At 53.8% G+C, this 15,856-nt stretch overlaps 1 protein-coding gene and 3 non-coding genes across 5 annotated transcripts; all 4 read left to right on the top strand.

Moving 5' to 3' along the window:
* Positions 1-384: 384 nt before the first annotated feature.
* tnpo2b (transportin 2b) lies at positions 385-14,775 on the top strand. 2 transcript variants are annotated; one of them, XM_088603166.1, is made up of 25 exons: positions 385-652; positions 2,248-2,347; positions 2,479-2,554; positions 2,693-2,842; positions 3,761-3,867; positions 4,165-4,295; positions 4,515-4,599; positions 5,696-5,818; positions 6,037-6,155; positions 6,418-6,478; positions 6,686-6,857; positions 7,090-7,242; positions 7,489-7,714; positions 7,825-7,996; positions 8,360-8,446; positions 8,775-8,882; positions 8,977-9,135; positions 9,214-9,301; positions 9,722-9,820; positions 10,276-10,371; positions 10,662-10,737; positions 10,851-10,950; positions 11,373-11,447; positions 11,541-11,676; positions 12,056-14,775. In XM_088603166.1, the coding sequence occupies exons 2-24, from the start codon at positions 2,249-2,251 to the stop codon at positions 11,646-11,648; spliced, it is 2,670 nt and encodes an 889-aa protein (XP_088459292.1). In that variant the 5' UTR covers positions 385-652; position 2,248; the 3' UTR covers positions 11,649-11,676; positions 12,056-14,775. The 2 variants fall into 2 exon arrangements, with proteins under 2 accessions (XP_088459292.1, XP_088459291.1); XM_088603165.1 differs by having other exon boundaries at positions 4,165-4,298; positions 4,518-4,599.
* Positions 3,929-3,997, top strand: LOC148649948 (small nucleolar RNA SNORD41). The gene has a single exon (XR_015926257.1). It is a non-coding gene; the product is annotated as a small nucleolar RNA SNORD41 (small nucleolar RNA).
* LOC148649947 (small nucleolar RNA SNORD41) lies at positions 5,884-5,952 on the top strand. The gene has a single exon (XR_015926258.1). It is a non-coding gene; the product is annotated as a small nucleolar RNA SNORD41 (small nucleolar RNA).
* LOC148649946 (small nucleolar RNA SNORD41) lies at positions 6,915-6,983 on the top strand. The gene has a single exon (XR_015926256.1). It is a non-coding gene; the product is annotated as a small nucleolar RNA SNORD41 (small nucleolar RNA).
* Positions 14,776-15,856: the final 1,081 nt, after the last annotated feature.

Raw genomic sequence — 15,856 nt, 5'->3', positions numbered from 1 at the left:
ACATATCGCGGGTCTGTGACACGTGTTGCACTGCTGCCGTAGCACCTTAGGCAGTACACAAAGTTGTGATCGCCCGCCATGTATATTTCATTTTTATACATCAGCCTGACGGCGGCTGACGCCGGATACCCTGCAGCAGGAGAAAAATAAAAGGTGAGATGAAAGACTCCCATTTTCAAACCGAAGACATCTTAATCACTACAAAAGCGTGAAGAACTTCGGAGCCAACATGGCGGCTAGATTCACACAAGGGCTTTGGAGAGAGAAGGCAGTTTCATTTCTCCGACCCTAACCCGGCCACCATTGAGGGAAACCGCCGCAGCTGCCGCAGACGGCTAAATGCCGCCTTTCCGGGCACGTGACGAAATCTGCACTCCACGATTGGCTGGGAGACCGGAAAGAGCGGTGGACGGAAGCCGGAGGGGCTCAGGGAGAATTATTGGGGTCGAGCGCGCGCTGCTTTGCTTCCCACTCCCTCCAGCGCGAGAACGAGCCGCAGCAGCAATAGCAGAAGAAGGCAGAGGGGTTTTGCATCACGGCCGCGATAGCAGTAATTGAATACTGTTAATAAAGCTAAGCTAATCAGTAATTATTTAGGGCCGCGCCGTGACGATCCAGATTTACATACTACACTACTCGGCGAGATCTCCAGGTGAGAGTTCTGGCGTTGTTTTTGCCGATTTGTAACCCGTGTCTGGAAGCACGCAGAGGGATTTCGCGTGAAAAGGGGACGGCGGGTCTCCGACCTGGGAAAATTTAAAAGTTGCGCCTCAATATTCGCCCAAGTGTTGTATTTTGTAAGCTCGAGTACCCTTTCCAGGCGTTTGTCTCCGCACAGAAGGCAGCCGGGTTTCAGCCGATAGGCGCTTGCGGCGGAAACCCGAAACGAGGCCGCTGCGGCCTAGATCCGCACAGAAGCCTGGGGCTGTCGTGATTTCCACACCGGCGGTGCGGATACCCATCCTGGCTGTAGGAAACTGGTGGGATTGGAGGGCTACAGATCTCCTCTGTTTGGGGACGGAGACCATGTTTAAGAGGTGTTGCAGGAATGGGCTGCTTCAGGGTTGAGGGGCGGTGTAGGTGATTGTTTAGTGTGGTGGGGAAGGTAACGGCTTGCCCGCTGTCCAGACGAGCGATGATAATGACGATCGCGTGGGTTAGAGGGACCATGGGATTATGGCGGTTAAACCGGGTCAGGCTGAGATTTATATCCTGATCTGTTGGTCTCTTTTCGTCCCCAATCCGATTATAAAGTATAGCCCTGTGGCCGGAGGATTGAGAGGCGGTAGGTCCCGTACCGTTCTCCGCGCGGATACCTGTGGCTGTGCGGGGAAGTGGGCCAGTATTGCAGTTTTCCGGGCAGTATGTAGAACTGCTGTCTGGCGATAACTGTCTAGATTTCAATCAACTGTAATGTTACAACAAGGGATTAGTTTTCTCACAGTAGGAGATACAGTCCCAGTGCAGTAGAACAGTCCCGTTACAATAGGGGCTACAGTCCCAGTGCAGAAGAACAGTCCTGTTCCAATAGGAGCTACAGTCCCAGTGCAGTAGAACAGTCCTGTTACAATAGGGGCTACAGTCCCAGTGCAGTAGAGCAGTCCTGTTACAATAGGGGCTACAGTCCCAGTGCAGTAGAGCAGTCCTGTTACAATAGGGGCTACAGTCCCAGTGCAGTAGAACAGTCCCGTTACAATAGGGGCTACAGTCACAGTGCAGTAGAACAGTCCTGTTACAATAGGAGCTACAGTCCCAGTGCAGTAGAACAGTCCTGTTACAATAGGAGCTATAGTCCCAGTGCAATAGAACAGTCCTGTTACAATAGGGTCTACAGTCCCAGTGCAGTAGAACAGTCCTGTTACAATAGGAGCTACAGTCCCAGTGCGGTAGAACAGTCCTGTTACAATAGGAGCTATAGTCCCAGTGCAATAGAACAGTCCTGTTACACAGATTACTGTTGTGTTACAGTAAAAGCTGTGGAGAACAGCTTTAGTCAAAGAAAGCTCGTACTGCTAGGAGGACAGTGGAGCTTCTGCCACAGCCACGGTGGGCTCAGGGTCTGGCTACAGAGTCAGGGATACATTTGTGACCGCAGTGCCTTCACACCTCACACGACGGGGCTCTCCAGAGGACAGTGGCTGTGTGTGAACCCGCAGCTCTCCCGGCACGGGCCTGGCGCCCGCAGTGCTGCTCCGTACTGCTGTCCTGGCTTGCTTTCTCACGGTGCCTTTTTCTGTGTGTGCGCAGGATGGAGTGGCAGCCTGACGAACAGGGGCTCCAGCAGGTCCTCCAGCTCCTGAAGGACTCCCAGTCTCCCAACACGGCCACTCAGAGGGCCGTCCAGCAGGCATCCTTTACTGGCGCGGGGCTGGGGCGCCAGCGGGGGGGGGGTGGTGGTGCGGGAGGTGGGGGTCTGTGTGGTGGGTCTGGGTCCATGGTACTGTGTGCTGCCCTGTTGTCCTTAACTGCTGCGCTAAGAAACTGGAGCAGCTGAACCAGTTTCCCGACTTCAACAACTACCTGATCTTCGTGCTCACGCGGCTGAAGACGGAAGGTGAGTGTGCACAAGTCTGGGGAGCCCCAGCTCCGTCTTCCTCTCCAGGGGTGATGGGCCCGAGGTTCTGCAGTCGCTGGCTTTACCGTCTCCTGTCCTGGCTCACCTGCTGTCTTCTCCCCCCCCCCCCACCTCCAGACGAGCCCACTCGCTCCCTGAGTGGGCTGATCCTGAAGAACAACGTGAAGGCCCACTACCAGAACTTCCCCCCCACCGTGGCCGACTTCATCAAGCAGGAGTGCCTGAACAACATCGGGGACCCCTCCCCCCTGATCCGGGCCACCATCGGTGAGACTTGGGGGTGACGGGAAGAGGGGGCGGGGGCTAGGACTGGGGTAAAAGTCCCTTTCGCTCTGCTGTCCTGCAGTTCTTACTTACGGCAGGGCACTTGGGACACTCTGTTGCAGAGGAGGTCAAAACAGTGGTAGGATTACTGATCACGGAATAGTTCTTTGACAGTGATGAGGAAGCGCTTAGAGAGCTGAGAAATATTCTAGCATGTAAGAACAAGTTAAAAGTTTAAATAGAGATGTATCACGTGTGTTCAAATCCAAAGAGCTGAACCTTGTTACTCTGGAGGAGCAGTCTATGGTCTAGATTTCCAAAGCCTCAAAGAGACACTGACAGAATCAATCTAGCGGATGTCTTCACAACTTGGGGTGGGGCAACTACAGTGCAAACGGAATGGAAATGGATTTGTAATCACTTCTTTAAACAGGATTGTGGGAGTCGGGCTCATCGCTTGGTTACCAAGTACTGAACGGGCTAGATGGGCTCTCTTCTCTCCTGACTTCACTCTCACTCCTCCTGTGTGAATCCGTATGTAGTGTTACAAATAGCTTTTAGCAGAGCAGTGCAAGGAGCAGTTAGGATCGTAGAGGTCAGGGATGTACGGCCCATTATGCCTGATGTGTTTCTAGTGATGTAATGATCCAAGGATCAAATGCTGTTTTCTTCAACCGCCTGGTTAGGAAACTGTTTACAGACTCTGGACTCTATTCTTGTCTGTACTCTGTACGTCCAGTGCTTAGGTGCTACTTCTCTGTGTCACTGCTGGTTTTGAAGATGTCTCAATATGACATTTGCTTTGACTCAGGAGCTGATCTCTTGGTTTCTCTTCTTGTTTTTTGTGCTTTTGAGATTCTTGCCTCATACACCCCAACCCTGTTCCAATCCTTTCTCCCCTCTGCCCCTTGTCTCTCACAGGCATCCTGATCACAACCATCGCCTCTAAAGGGGAGCTGCAGACCTGGCCGGAGCTCCTGCCCCAGCTCTGTAACCTGCTGAACTCAGAGGACTACAACACCTGTGAGGTCAGGCTTGGTATTTTTTCCCCTCCTCCCTGTCTCCCTCTTGCCTCGCGCCTCCCTATCCCTGGAAGTGATGGACAGCTCTTTTCTTGACTCTCAGTGATGCTGGATGTATTCATACTGTCTGATCCAGGGACCTGTTCTGCTAATGGTGGCTGAGACACTCTGGAATCCATTAGCTCTCCTGTCTCAGGCGTGTCATCTGGAGGATGGTTTCTTGTTTGTAGGCTCTGTGTCTGCTCCCCGTCTCTCTTTCTCCGTGGAAACTAAATTGAAACCTTTCTGCATTCCTGCCTTCAGGGCTCGTTCGGCGCCTTGCAGAAGGTGTGTGAAGACTCATCGGAGCTCCTCGACAGCGATGCCCTTAATCGGCCCCTCAACATCATGATCCCCAAATTCCTGCAATTCTTCAAGCACTGCAGCCCCAAAATACGGTGAGACTCTAGAAGCCCTTAGACACCAATGCCCATCTCTCCTTCACACTCCCACTCCATGTCTGTCGAGAAGCTTCAGTGTTCAGTGTTTTGTCATGTAATTAATTCTTGGGTAGATGAGTTTGTTAGCTCTGACATCAGAACAAGGCCACTGAGCTGTTGTCCATGGGTGGGATTTCTGTTGTGTTATTAGAACTCTGTTCCCCTTTTCCCCTCCAGGTCTCATGCCATCGCCTGTGTGAATCAGTTCATCATTGGCAGAGCTCAGGCCCTGATGGACAACATAGACACCTTCATCGAGGTAATGGGCCCAGGCAAGCGTAGTGTCCTACACTTGTGTGGAGTTCTGTTCATGGACTCTCTCCGCCTGTGAGGATCTTCCTCTGTGCAGTGGAGTGTCTGCTGCTAACTCCTCTTGACTCTCACCCCCTGTATGTGTGCCCTACTGACTTTCTGGCTCAGGCCCTGTGTGCATGCGTGTGCGCTCTACTGACTCTCTGGCTCAGCCCATGTGTGTCGTGCTCTACTGACTCTCTGGCTCAGGCCCTGTGTGTGTGTCGTGCTCTACTGACTCTCTGGCTCAGGCCCTGTGTGTGTATGAGTTCTCTACTGACTCTCTGGCTCAGGCCCTGTGTGTGTGTCGTGCTCTACTGACTCTCTGGCTCAGGCCCTGTGTGTGTGTCGTGCTCTACTGACTCTCTGGCTCAGGCCCTGTGTGTGTATGAGTTCTCTACTGACTCTCTGGCTCAGGCCCTGTGTGTGTATGAGTTCTCTACTGACTCTCTGGCTCAGGCCCTGTGTGTGTATATGAGTGCTTTACTGACTCTCTGGCTCAGGCCCTGTGTGTGTATATGAGTGCTTTACTGACTCCCTGGCTCAGGCCCTGTGTGTGTATATGAGTGCTTTACTGACTCTCTGGCTCAGGCCCTGTGTGTGTATATGAGTGCTTTACTGACTCTCTGGCTCAGGCCCTGTGTGTGTATATGAGTGCTTTACTGACTCCCTGGCTCAGGCCCTGTGTGTGTATATGAGTGCTTTACTGACTCTCTGGCTCAGGCCCTGTGTGTGTATATGAGTGCTTTACTGACTCTCTGGCTCAGGCCCTGTGTGTGTGTCGTGCTCTACTGACTCTCTGGCTCAGGCCCTGTGTGTGTGTCGTGCTCTAACTGACTCTCTGGCTCAGCCCCTGTCTGTATGAGTGCTCTACTGACTCTCTGGCTCAGCCCCTCTGTGTGTGTCGTGCTCTAACTGACTCTCTGGCTCAGCCCCTGTGTGTGCGTGCGTGTGCGCTCTACTGACTCTCTACCTCAGCCCCTCTGTGTGTGTGTGTTCTCTACTGGCTCTGCCTCAGCCCCTGTGTGTGCACGTGTGCTCTGCTGACTCTGTCTCTTTCTCAGCACCTGTTCGCTCTGGCTGGTGATGAAGACTCAGAAGTGCGTAAGAACGTGTGCCGTGCGCTGGTTATGCTGCTGGAGGTCAGAATCGACAGGCTGATTCCCCACATGCACAGCATCATACAGGTGAGATTTCTCTCTCTCTCTGCCTCTCTGGCCTTCCATGCATTCCTTCTCTCCTCTCCCAGTCTCTGGATGTGATGGATAGCTGTAATATTGACTTGCCGTGATGCTTTATGTATTCATACTGTCTGATCAGGAGACTGGCCTTTTCTCCATGGCGGTCACACGGAACTCAGTCCTTTCAGGTGCCAGTGGGAAATCCTCTCTTCCCTCTCTTCCAGTACATGCTCCAGCGCACGCAGGACTCAGACGAGAACGTGGCCCTGGAGGCCTGCGAGTTCTGGCTCACTCTGGCGGAGCAGCCCATCTGCAAAGATGTGCTGACTGGACACCTGGTGCAGTGAGTGGCCCCGGCTCTGGGGTGGCTGGGGCAGTGGAGGCAGCTGGGGCTGTGATTGGGGTGGTAAAGGGCAGCTGTATTGCTATTGATTATGCACTCCTGGAGCAGTGTGTGCGGAGCGACTCTGTATCCCTGGGGCTGAGGGAGGGGGCGCAGCCAGGGCTGAGCGACTGCACCCCTGGGGCTGAGGGAAGGGGCGCAGTCAGGGCAGAGAGTTGCTTCTGGTTTTCTTCCTGGATTTGACTTTCCCTCCCGTCCCCAGACTCATTCCCATCCTGGTGAACGGCATGAAGTACTCGGAGATCGACATCATCTTGCTAAAGGTGAGTCCGACCCATCTCTGGAGGTGACGGACGCCTGCTCTTGATCGCCCTGAGGCTGGGTGTGTTCACACGGCCCGATCCCATGCTGGGCCTGTTCCCAGCAGCAGTTTCAACTGGGATTGTGAGCAGGAAGGGGAGTCGGTGAGCGAGTATGTCCACGCTCCTCATGCACTCACGGCAGGTGTGTGTCCTCCCTCACTGTCCCAGGGCGACGTGGAGCAGGACGAGACCGTGCCGGACAGCGAGCAGGACATCAAGCCGCGCTTCCACAAGTCTCGCACCGTCACGCTGCAGCACGAGGGGGGCGGAGGCGAGGAGGGCGAGGACATCGACGAGGACGACGACGACGATGACGACACGCTGTCCGACTGGAATCTGCGTGAGTCCTTCGCTGGTCCTGGAGGGCGGGCGGGCGGGCCCGGTGTGGGTGTGCGCTGTGGAGGTGATGGAGACCGTGACGGGTGACTGCCAGTGATCCCTGACGTATTCATACTGTCTGATCCGCAGCGTGTAACGCCAGGCATGTGGGAGAGCTTGAACTTTGCCAGGTCTGGTTTCCAAGAGCTGGGGTGTAAGCTCAAACAATCCTACTGTGCTCTCCCTTTCCGCAGGCAAGTGCTCGGCGGCGGCACTGGATGTCCTGGCCAATGTGTTTCGGGATGAGCTGCTGCCCCACCTGCTCCCTCTGCTGAAGGGGCTGTTATTTCACCCGGACTGGGTCATCAAGGAGTCTGGCATCCTGGTGCTGGGGGCCATTGCTGAAGGTAGGGGCCAGTGCTCCCGTCTACCCCGCAGTGAGCTGGGTGCTGTGTGCCCAGCAGCGGGCAGGACACTGTGTTCCTGTGCTCCCAGTCCTCCTTTTGGGGAGTGTCTCATCTGCTGCTTTTCATTGGGGTGGATCTCCTGGGGCGCCTGAGTGCCGAGCCTCCTCACGGGCCCCGTCCTGTGAATGGGCGAGATCGGTCGAACAGGAAGGTCTGTAGTTTAACGGGCCCCTTGCTCTCCCCCAGGCTGCATGCAGGGCATGGTGCCCTACCTCCCCGAGCTCATCCCTCACCTGATCCAGTGCCTGTGTGACAAGAAGGCCCTGGTTCGCTCCATCGCCTGCTGGACGCTCAGCCGCTACGCCCACTGGGTGGTCAGCCAGCCTCCGGACTCGCACCTGAAACCCCTGATGACCGAGCTGCTCAAGAGGATCCTGGACGGCAACAAGAGGGTCCAGGAGGCGGCCTGCAGGTCAGAGGAAGAGCGCTGTTGTCTACCTCTTTAGCTTTCCCTCTCCGTCTCGCTCTGTCCCTCTGTGTCTGGGCTATGCCACTGATGCTGGGCGCCTCTGTCTCTCTCAGTGCGTTTGCCACCCTGGAGGAGGAGGCGTGCACAGAGCTGGTGCCCTACCTCAGCTACATCCTGGACACGCTGGTGTTTGCATTTGGGAAGTACCAGCACAAGAACCTGCTGATCCTGTACGATGCCATTGGGACCCTGGCTGACTCTGTGGGGCACCACCTCAACCAGCCGGTGAGTGTCTCTCTTACTGCATCACTGCCCTGGCGCTCCAGGGGCTCAGTGTGTTTCTCTCTGTACTGCATCTCTTACTGCATCACTGCCCTGGCGCCCCAGGGGCTCAGTCTGTTTCTCTCTGTACTGCATCACTGCCCTGGGGCTCCAGGGGCTCAGTGTGTTTCTCTCTGTACTGCATCTCTTACTGCATCACTGCCCTGGCGCCCCAGGGGCTCAGTCTGTTTCTCTCTGTACTGCATCACTGCCCTGGAGCTCCAGGGGCTCAGTCTGTTTCTCTCTGTACTGCAGTCACTGCACTTTCCTGCTGAGTGAAATTGAACCTATTTGACCAGTGTCACTCACTCTTCCTTCTTCCCACAGGAGTATATCCAGAAACTGATGCCCCCTCTCATTCAGAAGTGGAACGAGCTGAAGGATGAGGACAAGGACCTTTTCCCATTGTTGGAGGTATGGGTTCTACCTCTCTCCCAGCTCAGAGAGGGGGGCTTATTTCAGAAAGTCTTAAAAGCTTCTGTACTTAAACAGTGTACAATGGAAAATAACCACAATATATGAATGACAACTTTAAAAAAACTAATCAACACAAGGACATCACCTCCTCAAGCCCCTTTGTTCAGACTTTAGATCCTCAACTTGGTTACTGGACCCTGCCGTGTTTTATGGTATTTTTGTGCGCTTTTTTTCATTCTCCTACAGTCCTGCACTTGTTTTGCTTCATAGTGTAGTGATGGTCTAACAGTTCCTGCTCTGATCACCTCGCACTCTGTGTCCGCAGTGCCTGTCGTCGGTGGCCACGGCCCTGCAGAGCGGGTTCCTGCCCTACTGCGAGCCCGTGTACCAGCGCTGCGTCACCCTGGTGCAGAAGACCCTGGCCCAGGCCATGGTGAGCGACTCGCACCCGGCCCGCGTGCAGGTGCTGCTGCTGCGCTGCACGCCAACGAGCGGGGCTCACCCTCCCGTCTCTCTCTCCGTCTCAGATGTACAACCAGCACCCAGACCAGTACGAGGCCCCAGACAAGGACTTCATGATCGTGGCCCTGGACTTGCTGAGCGGCCTGGCCGAGGGGCTGGGGGGCCACGTGGAGCAACTGGTCGCCCGCAGCAACATCATGACCCTGCTGTTCCAGTGCATGCAGGTAGGCTGGGCCAGGGCCTCGCGTTCCGTCAGCCCCGAGCCTCGAGGGTCTCTGGGCTGACCCTCTCTCTGGTTTCAGGACACCATGCCGGAGGTGAGGCAGAGCTCCTTCGCCCTGCTGGGGGACCTGACGAAGGCGTGCTTCCCTCACGTCAAGCCCTGCATTGGTGAGCCGCCCGCGTGCGCCGTGTGTGTGAGCCCCCTCTCCCCCTGCCCGCCACACCGGTGATGAGCTGTAGTAGACATTCGAATCCTGAACTCCTGGGTGTGGATGTGAGTGGTCTGACGGTGTGGCGGAAGGGGAGCACTGAGCGTCAGGGGCTCTTGTCTGCAGTGCAGAGTTGTAATTTCTGTGTCTCTGGGGCTTTCTGGGGAGACGTATTAATGTCTTGGGTGTGAGCTTTGAGTGTCTTGAGACATAATACCATTTTGTTCATAAGTTTGAGTACCCAGTTTTTTTTTTTCAGTGGGGTACAGGCAAAGAATGAGTTTATGGGGTCTGAACAAAGGCAGGAAAGTGTGTGTGTGGCGGGGGTGTTCGCGGTCGTTGTTTCTGTGGGTTAATCTCTCTCTCTCTCCTCTGGCAGCGGAGTTCATGCCGATCCTGGGCACTAACCTGAACCCTGAGTTCATCTCGGTGTGTAACAACGCCACCTGGGCCATCGGGGAGATCTGCATGCAGATGGGTGAGGATCTGAGTCGGTGGCTCTCGGGGCCGGTTCGCGGTCACCTGCACAGTGTGTGGGCGAGAGCTAGCTCTGTGGTACGTCTGCCTCCTCCAGGAGCAGCAGGGAAGACTTTGCATTAAATACGGGTCTCTTCCCTTTGCCTGGGTTTTTACCGGCTGTCGTTCAGCTGCTCTGTAGAGCGGTGTCTGTGTTGAGACACAGAACAACATGCACTTGGAAAGAAGCTTCAGGCAGAGTTTCTGGGTGCACCAGGAGCCCCTCCCACCTGCCGCGCGCCGCAGGGTTTTCCTTGATCGACGGAACGGCCGGGCTGTTGATGAAGGCGCTGGCCGTGGTGGAGGGCGTCGCCAGGCGGGGGAACTCCTGTGGTGCTGCGAGACTCGCTCGCTCGCTCTCCTTCTGGGACTGGGGACTGGGGGACTGATTTTTGGCTTTCCGTCGGTTCTGAGCAGGAGCGGAGATGCAGCCCTACGTCCAGCTGGTCCTGAACAACCTGGTGGAGATTATCAACAGACCCAACACGCCCAAGACCTTGCTGGAGAACACGGGTACGAGTCCAGGAGAGTTTGCAGGGCTGGGTGGGGGGGTTTTTGAGGGTGTCCCACTCTCGGGTCTCCTGTTCTGTGACCACCCTCCTGTCACACTGGTGATGAGCTGTAATAGGCATTCGAATCCTGAACTCCCAGGTGTGGATGAGTGTGTTCTGATAGCGTGACCCCAGGGAGCTTGAGATGGATACACTGGCCAAGTTGGCCGCCTGTCATTTCTTGTGCAGGGCTTTGTTTCTCTGCATCTGTCAGTATGCTGCCATGCTGACTGCCTCCTCTCCCTCCCTCAGCGATCACGATCGGCCGGCTGGGCTATGTGTGTCCCCAGGAAGTGGCTCCGGTGCTGCAGCAGTTTATCCGGCCCTGGTGAGTGTTCCCAGCTCTCCCGTCCCGGTCGTGACCCGGAGGGCCTCCTGTCATCTCTCTGCCTGGGCGATGGGCTGAGGGGAGGATCCTGATTGCCGTTTCCTCCTGCTCAGGTGCACGTCTCTACGGAACATCCGGGACAACGAGGAGAAGGACTCCGCTTTCCGGGGAATCTGCATGATGATCGGAGTAAATCCGGGAGGAGTGGTGCAGGTGAGGTCCTCGTGGCGGCACGGGGGCTGTACTGTTTCACTCGTGGCGCCATGGGCGACGCTGCTGAAGTCCTGTTCAGCCCTTGTCCTTGTCGAGGTGGCAAAAACAACGGAAGCAAATGTGACCACAGGCCTCCATCAGACTCGGAGGTTTTTAAAACATGTTGAAGCTGTTGAACTTCCACGTCCTTTTTCCTTTTTTTAACCTAATGTCACGCTGGTGTTACGGTCCTGCACTGTGTGGGAGTGGTCATGGCGCTGAACTCTTCTCTGGAGGGTTGCGCGTTCAAATCCTAGGTGGGGCAGAGCTAGTGTCGCCTTGAGTGAGATGCTGTAATTGTACTGCCCCAGTAAAAATGGGTACAAATGTAAATCTCTTTGGGCTCAAGAGTGGGTTGAATCAGGTCTCTCTCATGTCTGCAGGACTTCATTTTCTTCTGTGATGCTGTGGCCTCCTGGGTGAACCCTAAAGACGACCTGAGGGACATGTTCTACAAGGTGAGGCCCCACTGCGCCTGTCCCGTTGGAGACTCTGTGCCGGACCTGTCCTGCGGCCCTGGGCTGTGCTCTGACGATGCTTGTGCCTTTCAGATCCTGCACGGGTTCAAGGACCAGGTGGGCGAGGAGAACTGGCAGCAGTTTTCAGAGCAGTTCCCGCCCCTGCTGAAAGAGCGCCTGTCCGCCTGCTACGGCGTGTAGCCGCTGCGTGAGAGGACATGCGTGTCAGGTACACACACGCACATTCAAACACGCCCGCTGTTCCTCGGGAACGGAAGGCCATTGTGCTCTCAGCAAGGGCTAGGGGAGAGAGGAGTGCCCAGACCTGGGGGGGGTTCAAAGGTGGGGTGCGGAGGCTGTGGGGGTGATTGGGGAATGCCCCTTATCCCTCAATCCCCAAACACAGGCCTGTTTGGGGAATGGGTAACAGCAAGGTTAATTGGGGGGGCTGATGGGGTGTTTGTGGAATGGGAGTCTTTAGGGAATGGGGGACAGTATATGGTTAATGGCGGGGCTGATGGGGGTGTTTGGGGAGTGGGAGTCAGTCGTGGCGAGTCTTGATGTCCTGGTGTCCTGACGCGGGCTGTAACATCTCTGTGCTCTTGCAGGTCTCTCCAGGGAGGGTTACTGGGAACTCATCCATCTCTGCGTGTTGCACTGCCCTGATGAGGGGGGGAGGGGAGGAGGTGGGACTGAAGACCCTGCCCCCCCAACGACCCCATGACCCCACCAGGCCCGTGTGTCTGTAGAGGGAGGGAGGGGGGAGGGGAGGGGGGGCCTCTGGATCAATACTGAATACACACACAACAGGGGTAGAGGGGGGAGGGACGAGGGGCGGCCAGATGGACCGGGGAGCTTCATGAACTTTTTTTAAAGAGAAAAAATCGGTTAGGGAGGGAGGGTGGCAGGAGGGGCAGAGAGGAACGGCAAGGATCGCTGTCCAATCGGAGCCGACAACCACAGGCAGGCGTACAGATCCGCTTTCGAAAGGGCTGTGGTTGAGGTCACTTTCTAGTCCGAGAGGCTGAGCACTGAGGCAGACTGCAGACAGCTTGCTCAGCTGTGTGAATGGCCCTCTAGCGGGGGATCTGCGGCTGTGGGCTGTGGGGACTGCGTGGTGTCGGCATCTCTTCTTGGAGGGAATGATGTCGAAGGGAGAAACGCCAGCGACCCGGGCTGTGGCAGTGAGGCACCTCGCAGCTCTCGGTTTTCTTCTTCTTCTCTGCTGTTACTGTGGCTCCATTCTCTTCTGTTGTAGAACAACAAGCTGGTCTTCAAACAGAGCAAGCAGGTTCTTTTTTTCCAGATAATTGCAGCAACTTGTAAAAGAAGTTTGATGTTTAAGGGAAAACGAAATTTAAAACAAGAGAAAATCAGGTATTTCGAATGTCCTGCGCCGTGTGTGAGCATGCAGTTGGACACTTATGAGTCTTTATTGCTTTGTGTGCGTGTGTGAACTGTGAATTTCTTTTAAAAAGATGTGTGAATCTATGAAAGGTACCACACTCTCATTCTAAAGTTTAATAGGATTGTGGTCTTTCACTCTTGACTCTCCCAAAGAAGGGGGTCTGTGTTGGTCACTGGGTATAACCTGTCCACAGGTGTATCCAGAGCCAGGCAGACTGAATAGGGAAGTTCAGGAGGAATTTAATGGAGGAGGTACAGGAGTGAATTGGACAACACTGCAACGTGGCTCCTTATACTGTTGAATGGGATCAATTTGCTGCTACTGTTTCATTTTCCGGACTTTCTACCACGTCTCGAGAAATGGATTTAGGGGTGTAACTGGGCTTAATACTTGAAGGTAATTTGGCTTCACCTTTGAGTCGTAACTTTTCCCCATTTTTCAAATATTTTTATCCAACCAAACATTTTAAGCTAACAAGCATTCGGGCTCCTGAACTGGAGCAGGGAAGTCATTTGTTGCAGAAGAATCTGGAGTGTGCCGAACGGCCAGGCCTGGGAGGGTTGTGGTGGGCTGCTCCTGCTCCCGATCGTGTCCACCTTGGAGGAGCGGGGCCTGGCTCGGGGGCGAGGGGGAGCAGGGTTTCTCTGGGCCATGGCCTGGTGGCATGGCAGGGCAGGGGGCAACTCTGAGGATTGTGCACGCCTACTGTAGAAAGGTTTTGGTTAACATCCCAGCACCTCGTGTTCCACTTAGTGTCAAGCAGCTCACAACTTCCAGCTTTAGCACATTATGTATGTGTGTCAAGGTTGCTTTTCCGGTGTTGCTAATGAGCCCAGTGTCTGTGTGCTGTAACATTTAAACAGTGTTCTCTGGCTACAAACCCCATCAGTTTCCCCACAGAGCTTCTGGAGTTGAAGTATTTTGAACCATTGGAATCAAGGCATTGGTTAAGGGAGAGAGATCTGTACGTTAAACTGAAGGAGGTGAACGCAATACAGTGAGGTCACAACCTCGTAGTTTTGATATCCCATTAATCTGATACGGTTATTGCCAGCCTCCACCTGTGTCGATTCAAGTGTTGGAAGTTAGTACCTGCAGCCTGCTTGTCTTGGGGTGTGTGTGTCTGGGCGTCTTGACGGTCTTTTAGCCTATTTTAGTGTCTGTGAGAGCTTACAGTTCCAGTCTGTCCGTGTAAATGTCTCAGTGTTGGTGTGCTGAAGTCCCCGTGTGGTTGTGTGTGGGGGGCGCAGTGAACCCCCTGTCGGTTTTTCGAACTCCCTTGATGTAGCCGGGGCTCGACCTTGGCAGTGCCGACTTGTAGCTCATCATTACAGTTGACCTGGTCTGATTAGTCTAGCCTGACGCCCCCAGAGACTGTGACACCCCCTTCCAGACCCGCTGTCACTACCGAGAGGAATCGGAATCGCCAGTCACTTAGAGCCATCGGATCGCAGACAGCACGCATCCTTCAGCGGTGGGATGCACAGTCACTTTTTTTATCGGCATTTTATTTTGGAGATGTTTATTTTTCTTTTTATTTAATTTTTTTAATTTATTTTTTTATTTATTTTTGTACTTTTTTTTTCTGGTTCTTTTTTTTGTGCCTAAATGCGCACAAATTTTTTTTTTAGACTTTAAAAGTTTTTTTTTCCTTTTTTGTTTTAAAAAAGTTTTGTTTTCGTTGTTTTATAGCGGACCATTCAATTGAATTTTAGGAACCGGTGTAAAGAGTGAGGGAGGTGTGACTTGTTTAAGACTAATCAGATTTTGATTTCCAGTCTCGAGTGGTGGCAGAGAGAAGCAGGTGTGCTTTTCTAAGCTGTGGTGCAGGTGGGATGCTGCCTCGTGTATCAGACCTATCACTTGATATTTTTCTTTTGTGAATAAACAATAAACGTTTTCTACCATGCTGGGACGAAATCTCAAGAGTGTCTCTCTTTTAAAAACAGTCACTGTTGTTCTGTGTGTGAAGTTCATTTACCAGTGTTGGGGACATGTTACTGTGAATGTTCGGACAGGCGTGCTCTTGACACGTTCCAGAATCACTTCAATACTGAGACTTCTCAGAAAATGCCAGCGATGGTTTGTCTATTTTCAGCCCATGAGTGGAGTCTCACTGGGGTGGAGTTTGGGATAGTAATTAAAAATAGTGGGAATTCTCTACAGAGGCTGGAATATATACATCTAGATAAGATCGCTTTATTGGCCATATACAATTTATTGCATTAGGAATTTGTCTTCGCATACCCCAGCTTGCTCTCCATGAGATACACAGGCACCCAGACAGGGAGAGAAGCTGGGGGTCAGAGCGTAGGGTCAGCCATTTATAGGGCATCTATAGCTGGGGTTAAGGGCCTTGCTTAGGGGCCCAGCGGAGTAGGATTCCTCTGCTGGCCGCGGGATTTGAACTGGCAACCTTCCAAAACATGGTCGCAGTATCACTGCTCTGCCCAGTGCACCCATCTGAGTGTGGGTGTTCAACACAATTCTGTGCAAGAAGCAGCCTTTGTGATTCTGCATTCACCCTGTGATCAGGCGAGTAAAGTCAAAATCTCACTAGTGTAGAAGTACAAGCAGGTGCCTCAGCTTTCTGTACTGATTCCCAGCAGTGACCAGGCAGCCCTGCAGTCTCCTGTAGGGTGAGAATCTTCTCTGAAGGTCTTGAAGAGCTCCAGCCCAGCAGGTTTTCTAGGTAATCTTGGAGATAGTTGGCCATAAGGCCCTTGAATGGAGCAGACAGTCCAGTGCTCCACCAGTGGTCTTGAGAAGGGTGGGTTCTGGGTTAAACTTAGTTCTTTCAAATCCAGCAGGTTGTTATAGGTCTGAAGTTCCAGATAGGCTTTGCTGTGTCCAATCAAGCAAGTAAGGAGTCCAATTTGGCAGCTGGGGTTTGGGTGGAGATGAAGCTTCTGGCCCAGGGGAAGAAACTGCAGGTGCACTTTCCTAGGTATTTGTACTTCTCTCTCGTAGTGCACTGCACCGTGGGGCTGTTTGTGATTCT

Source organism: Lepisosteus platostomus, chromosome 13, assembly GCF_059453375.1.
Source record: "Lepisosteus platostomus isolate fLepPlt1 chromosome 13, fLepPlt1.hap1, whole genome shotgun sequence".
Lineage (NCBI taxonomy): Eukaryota > Metazoa > Chordata > Actinopteri > Semionotiformes > Lepisosteidae > Lepisosteus > Lepisosteus platostomus.
This window is presented reverse-complemented; position numbering and strand designations above follow the sequence as displayed.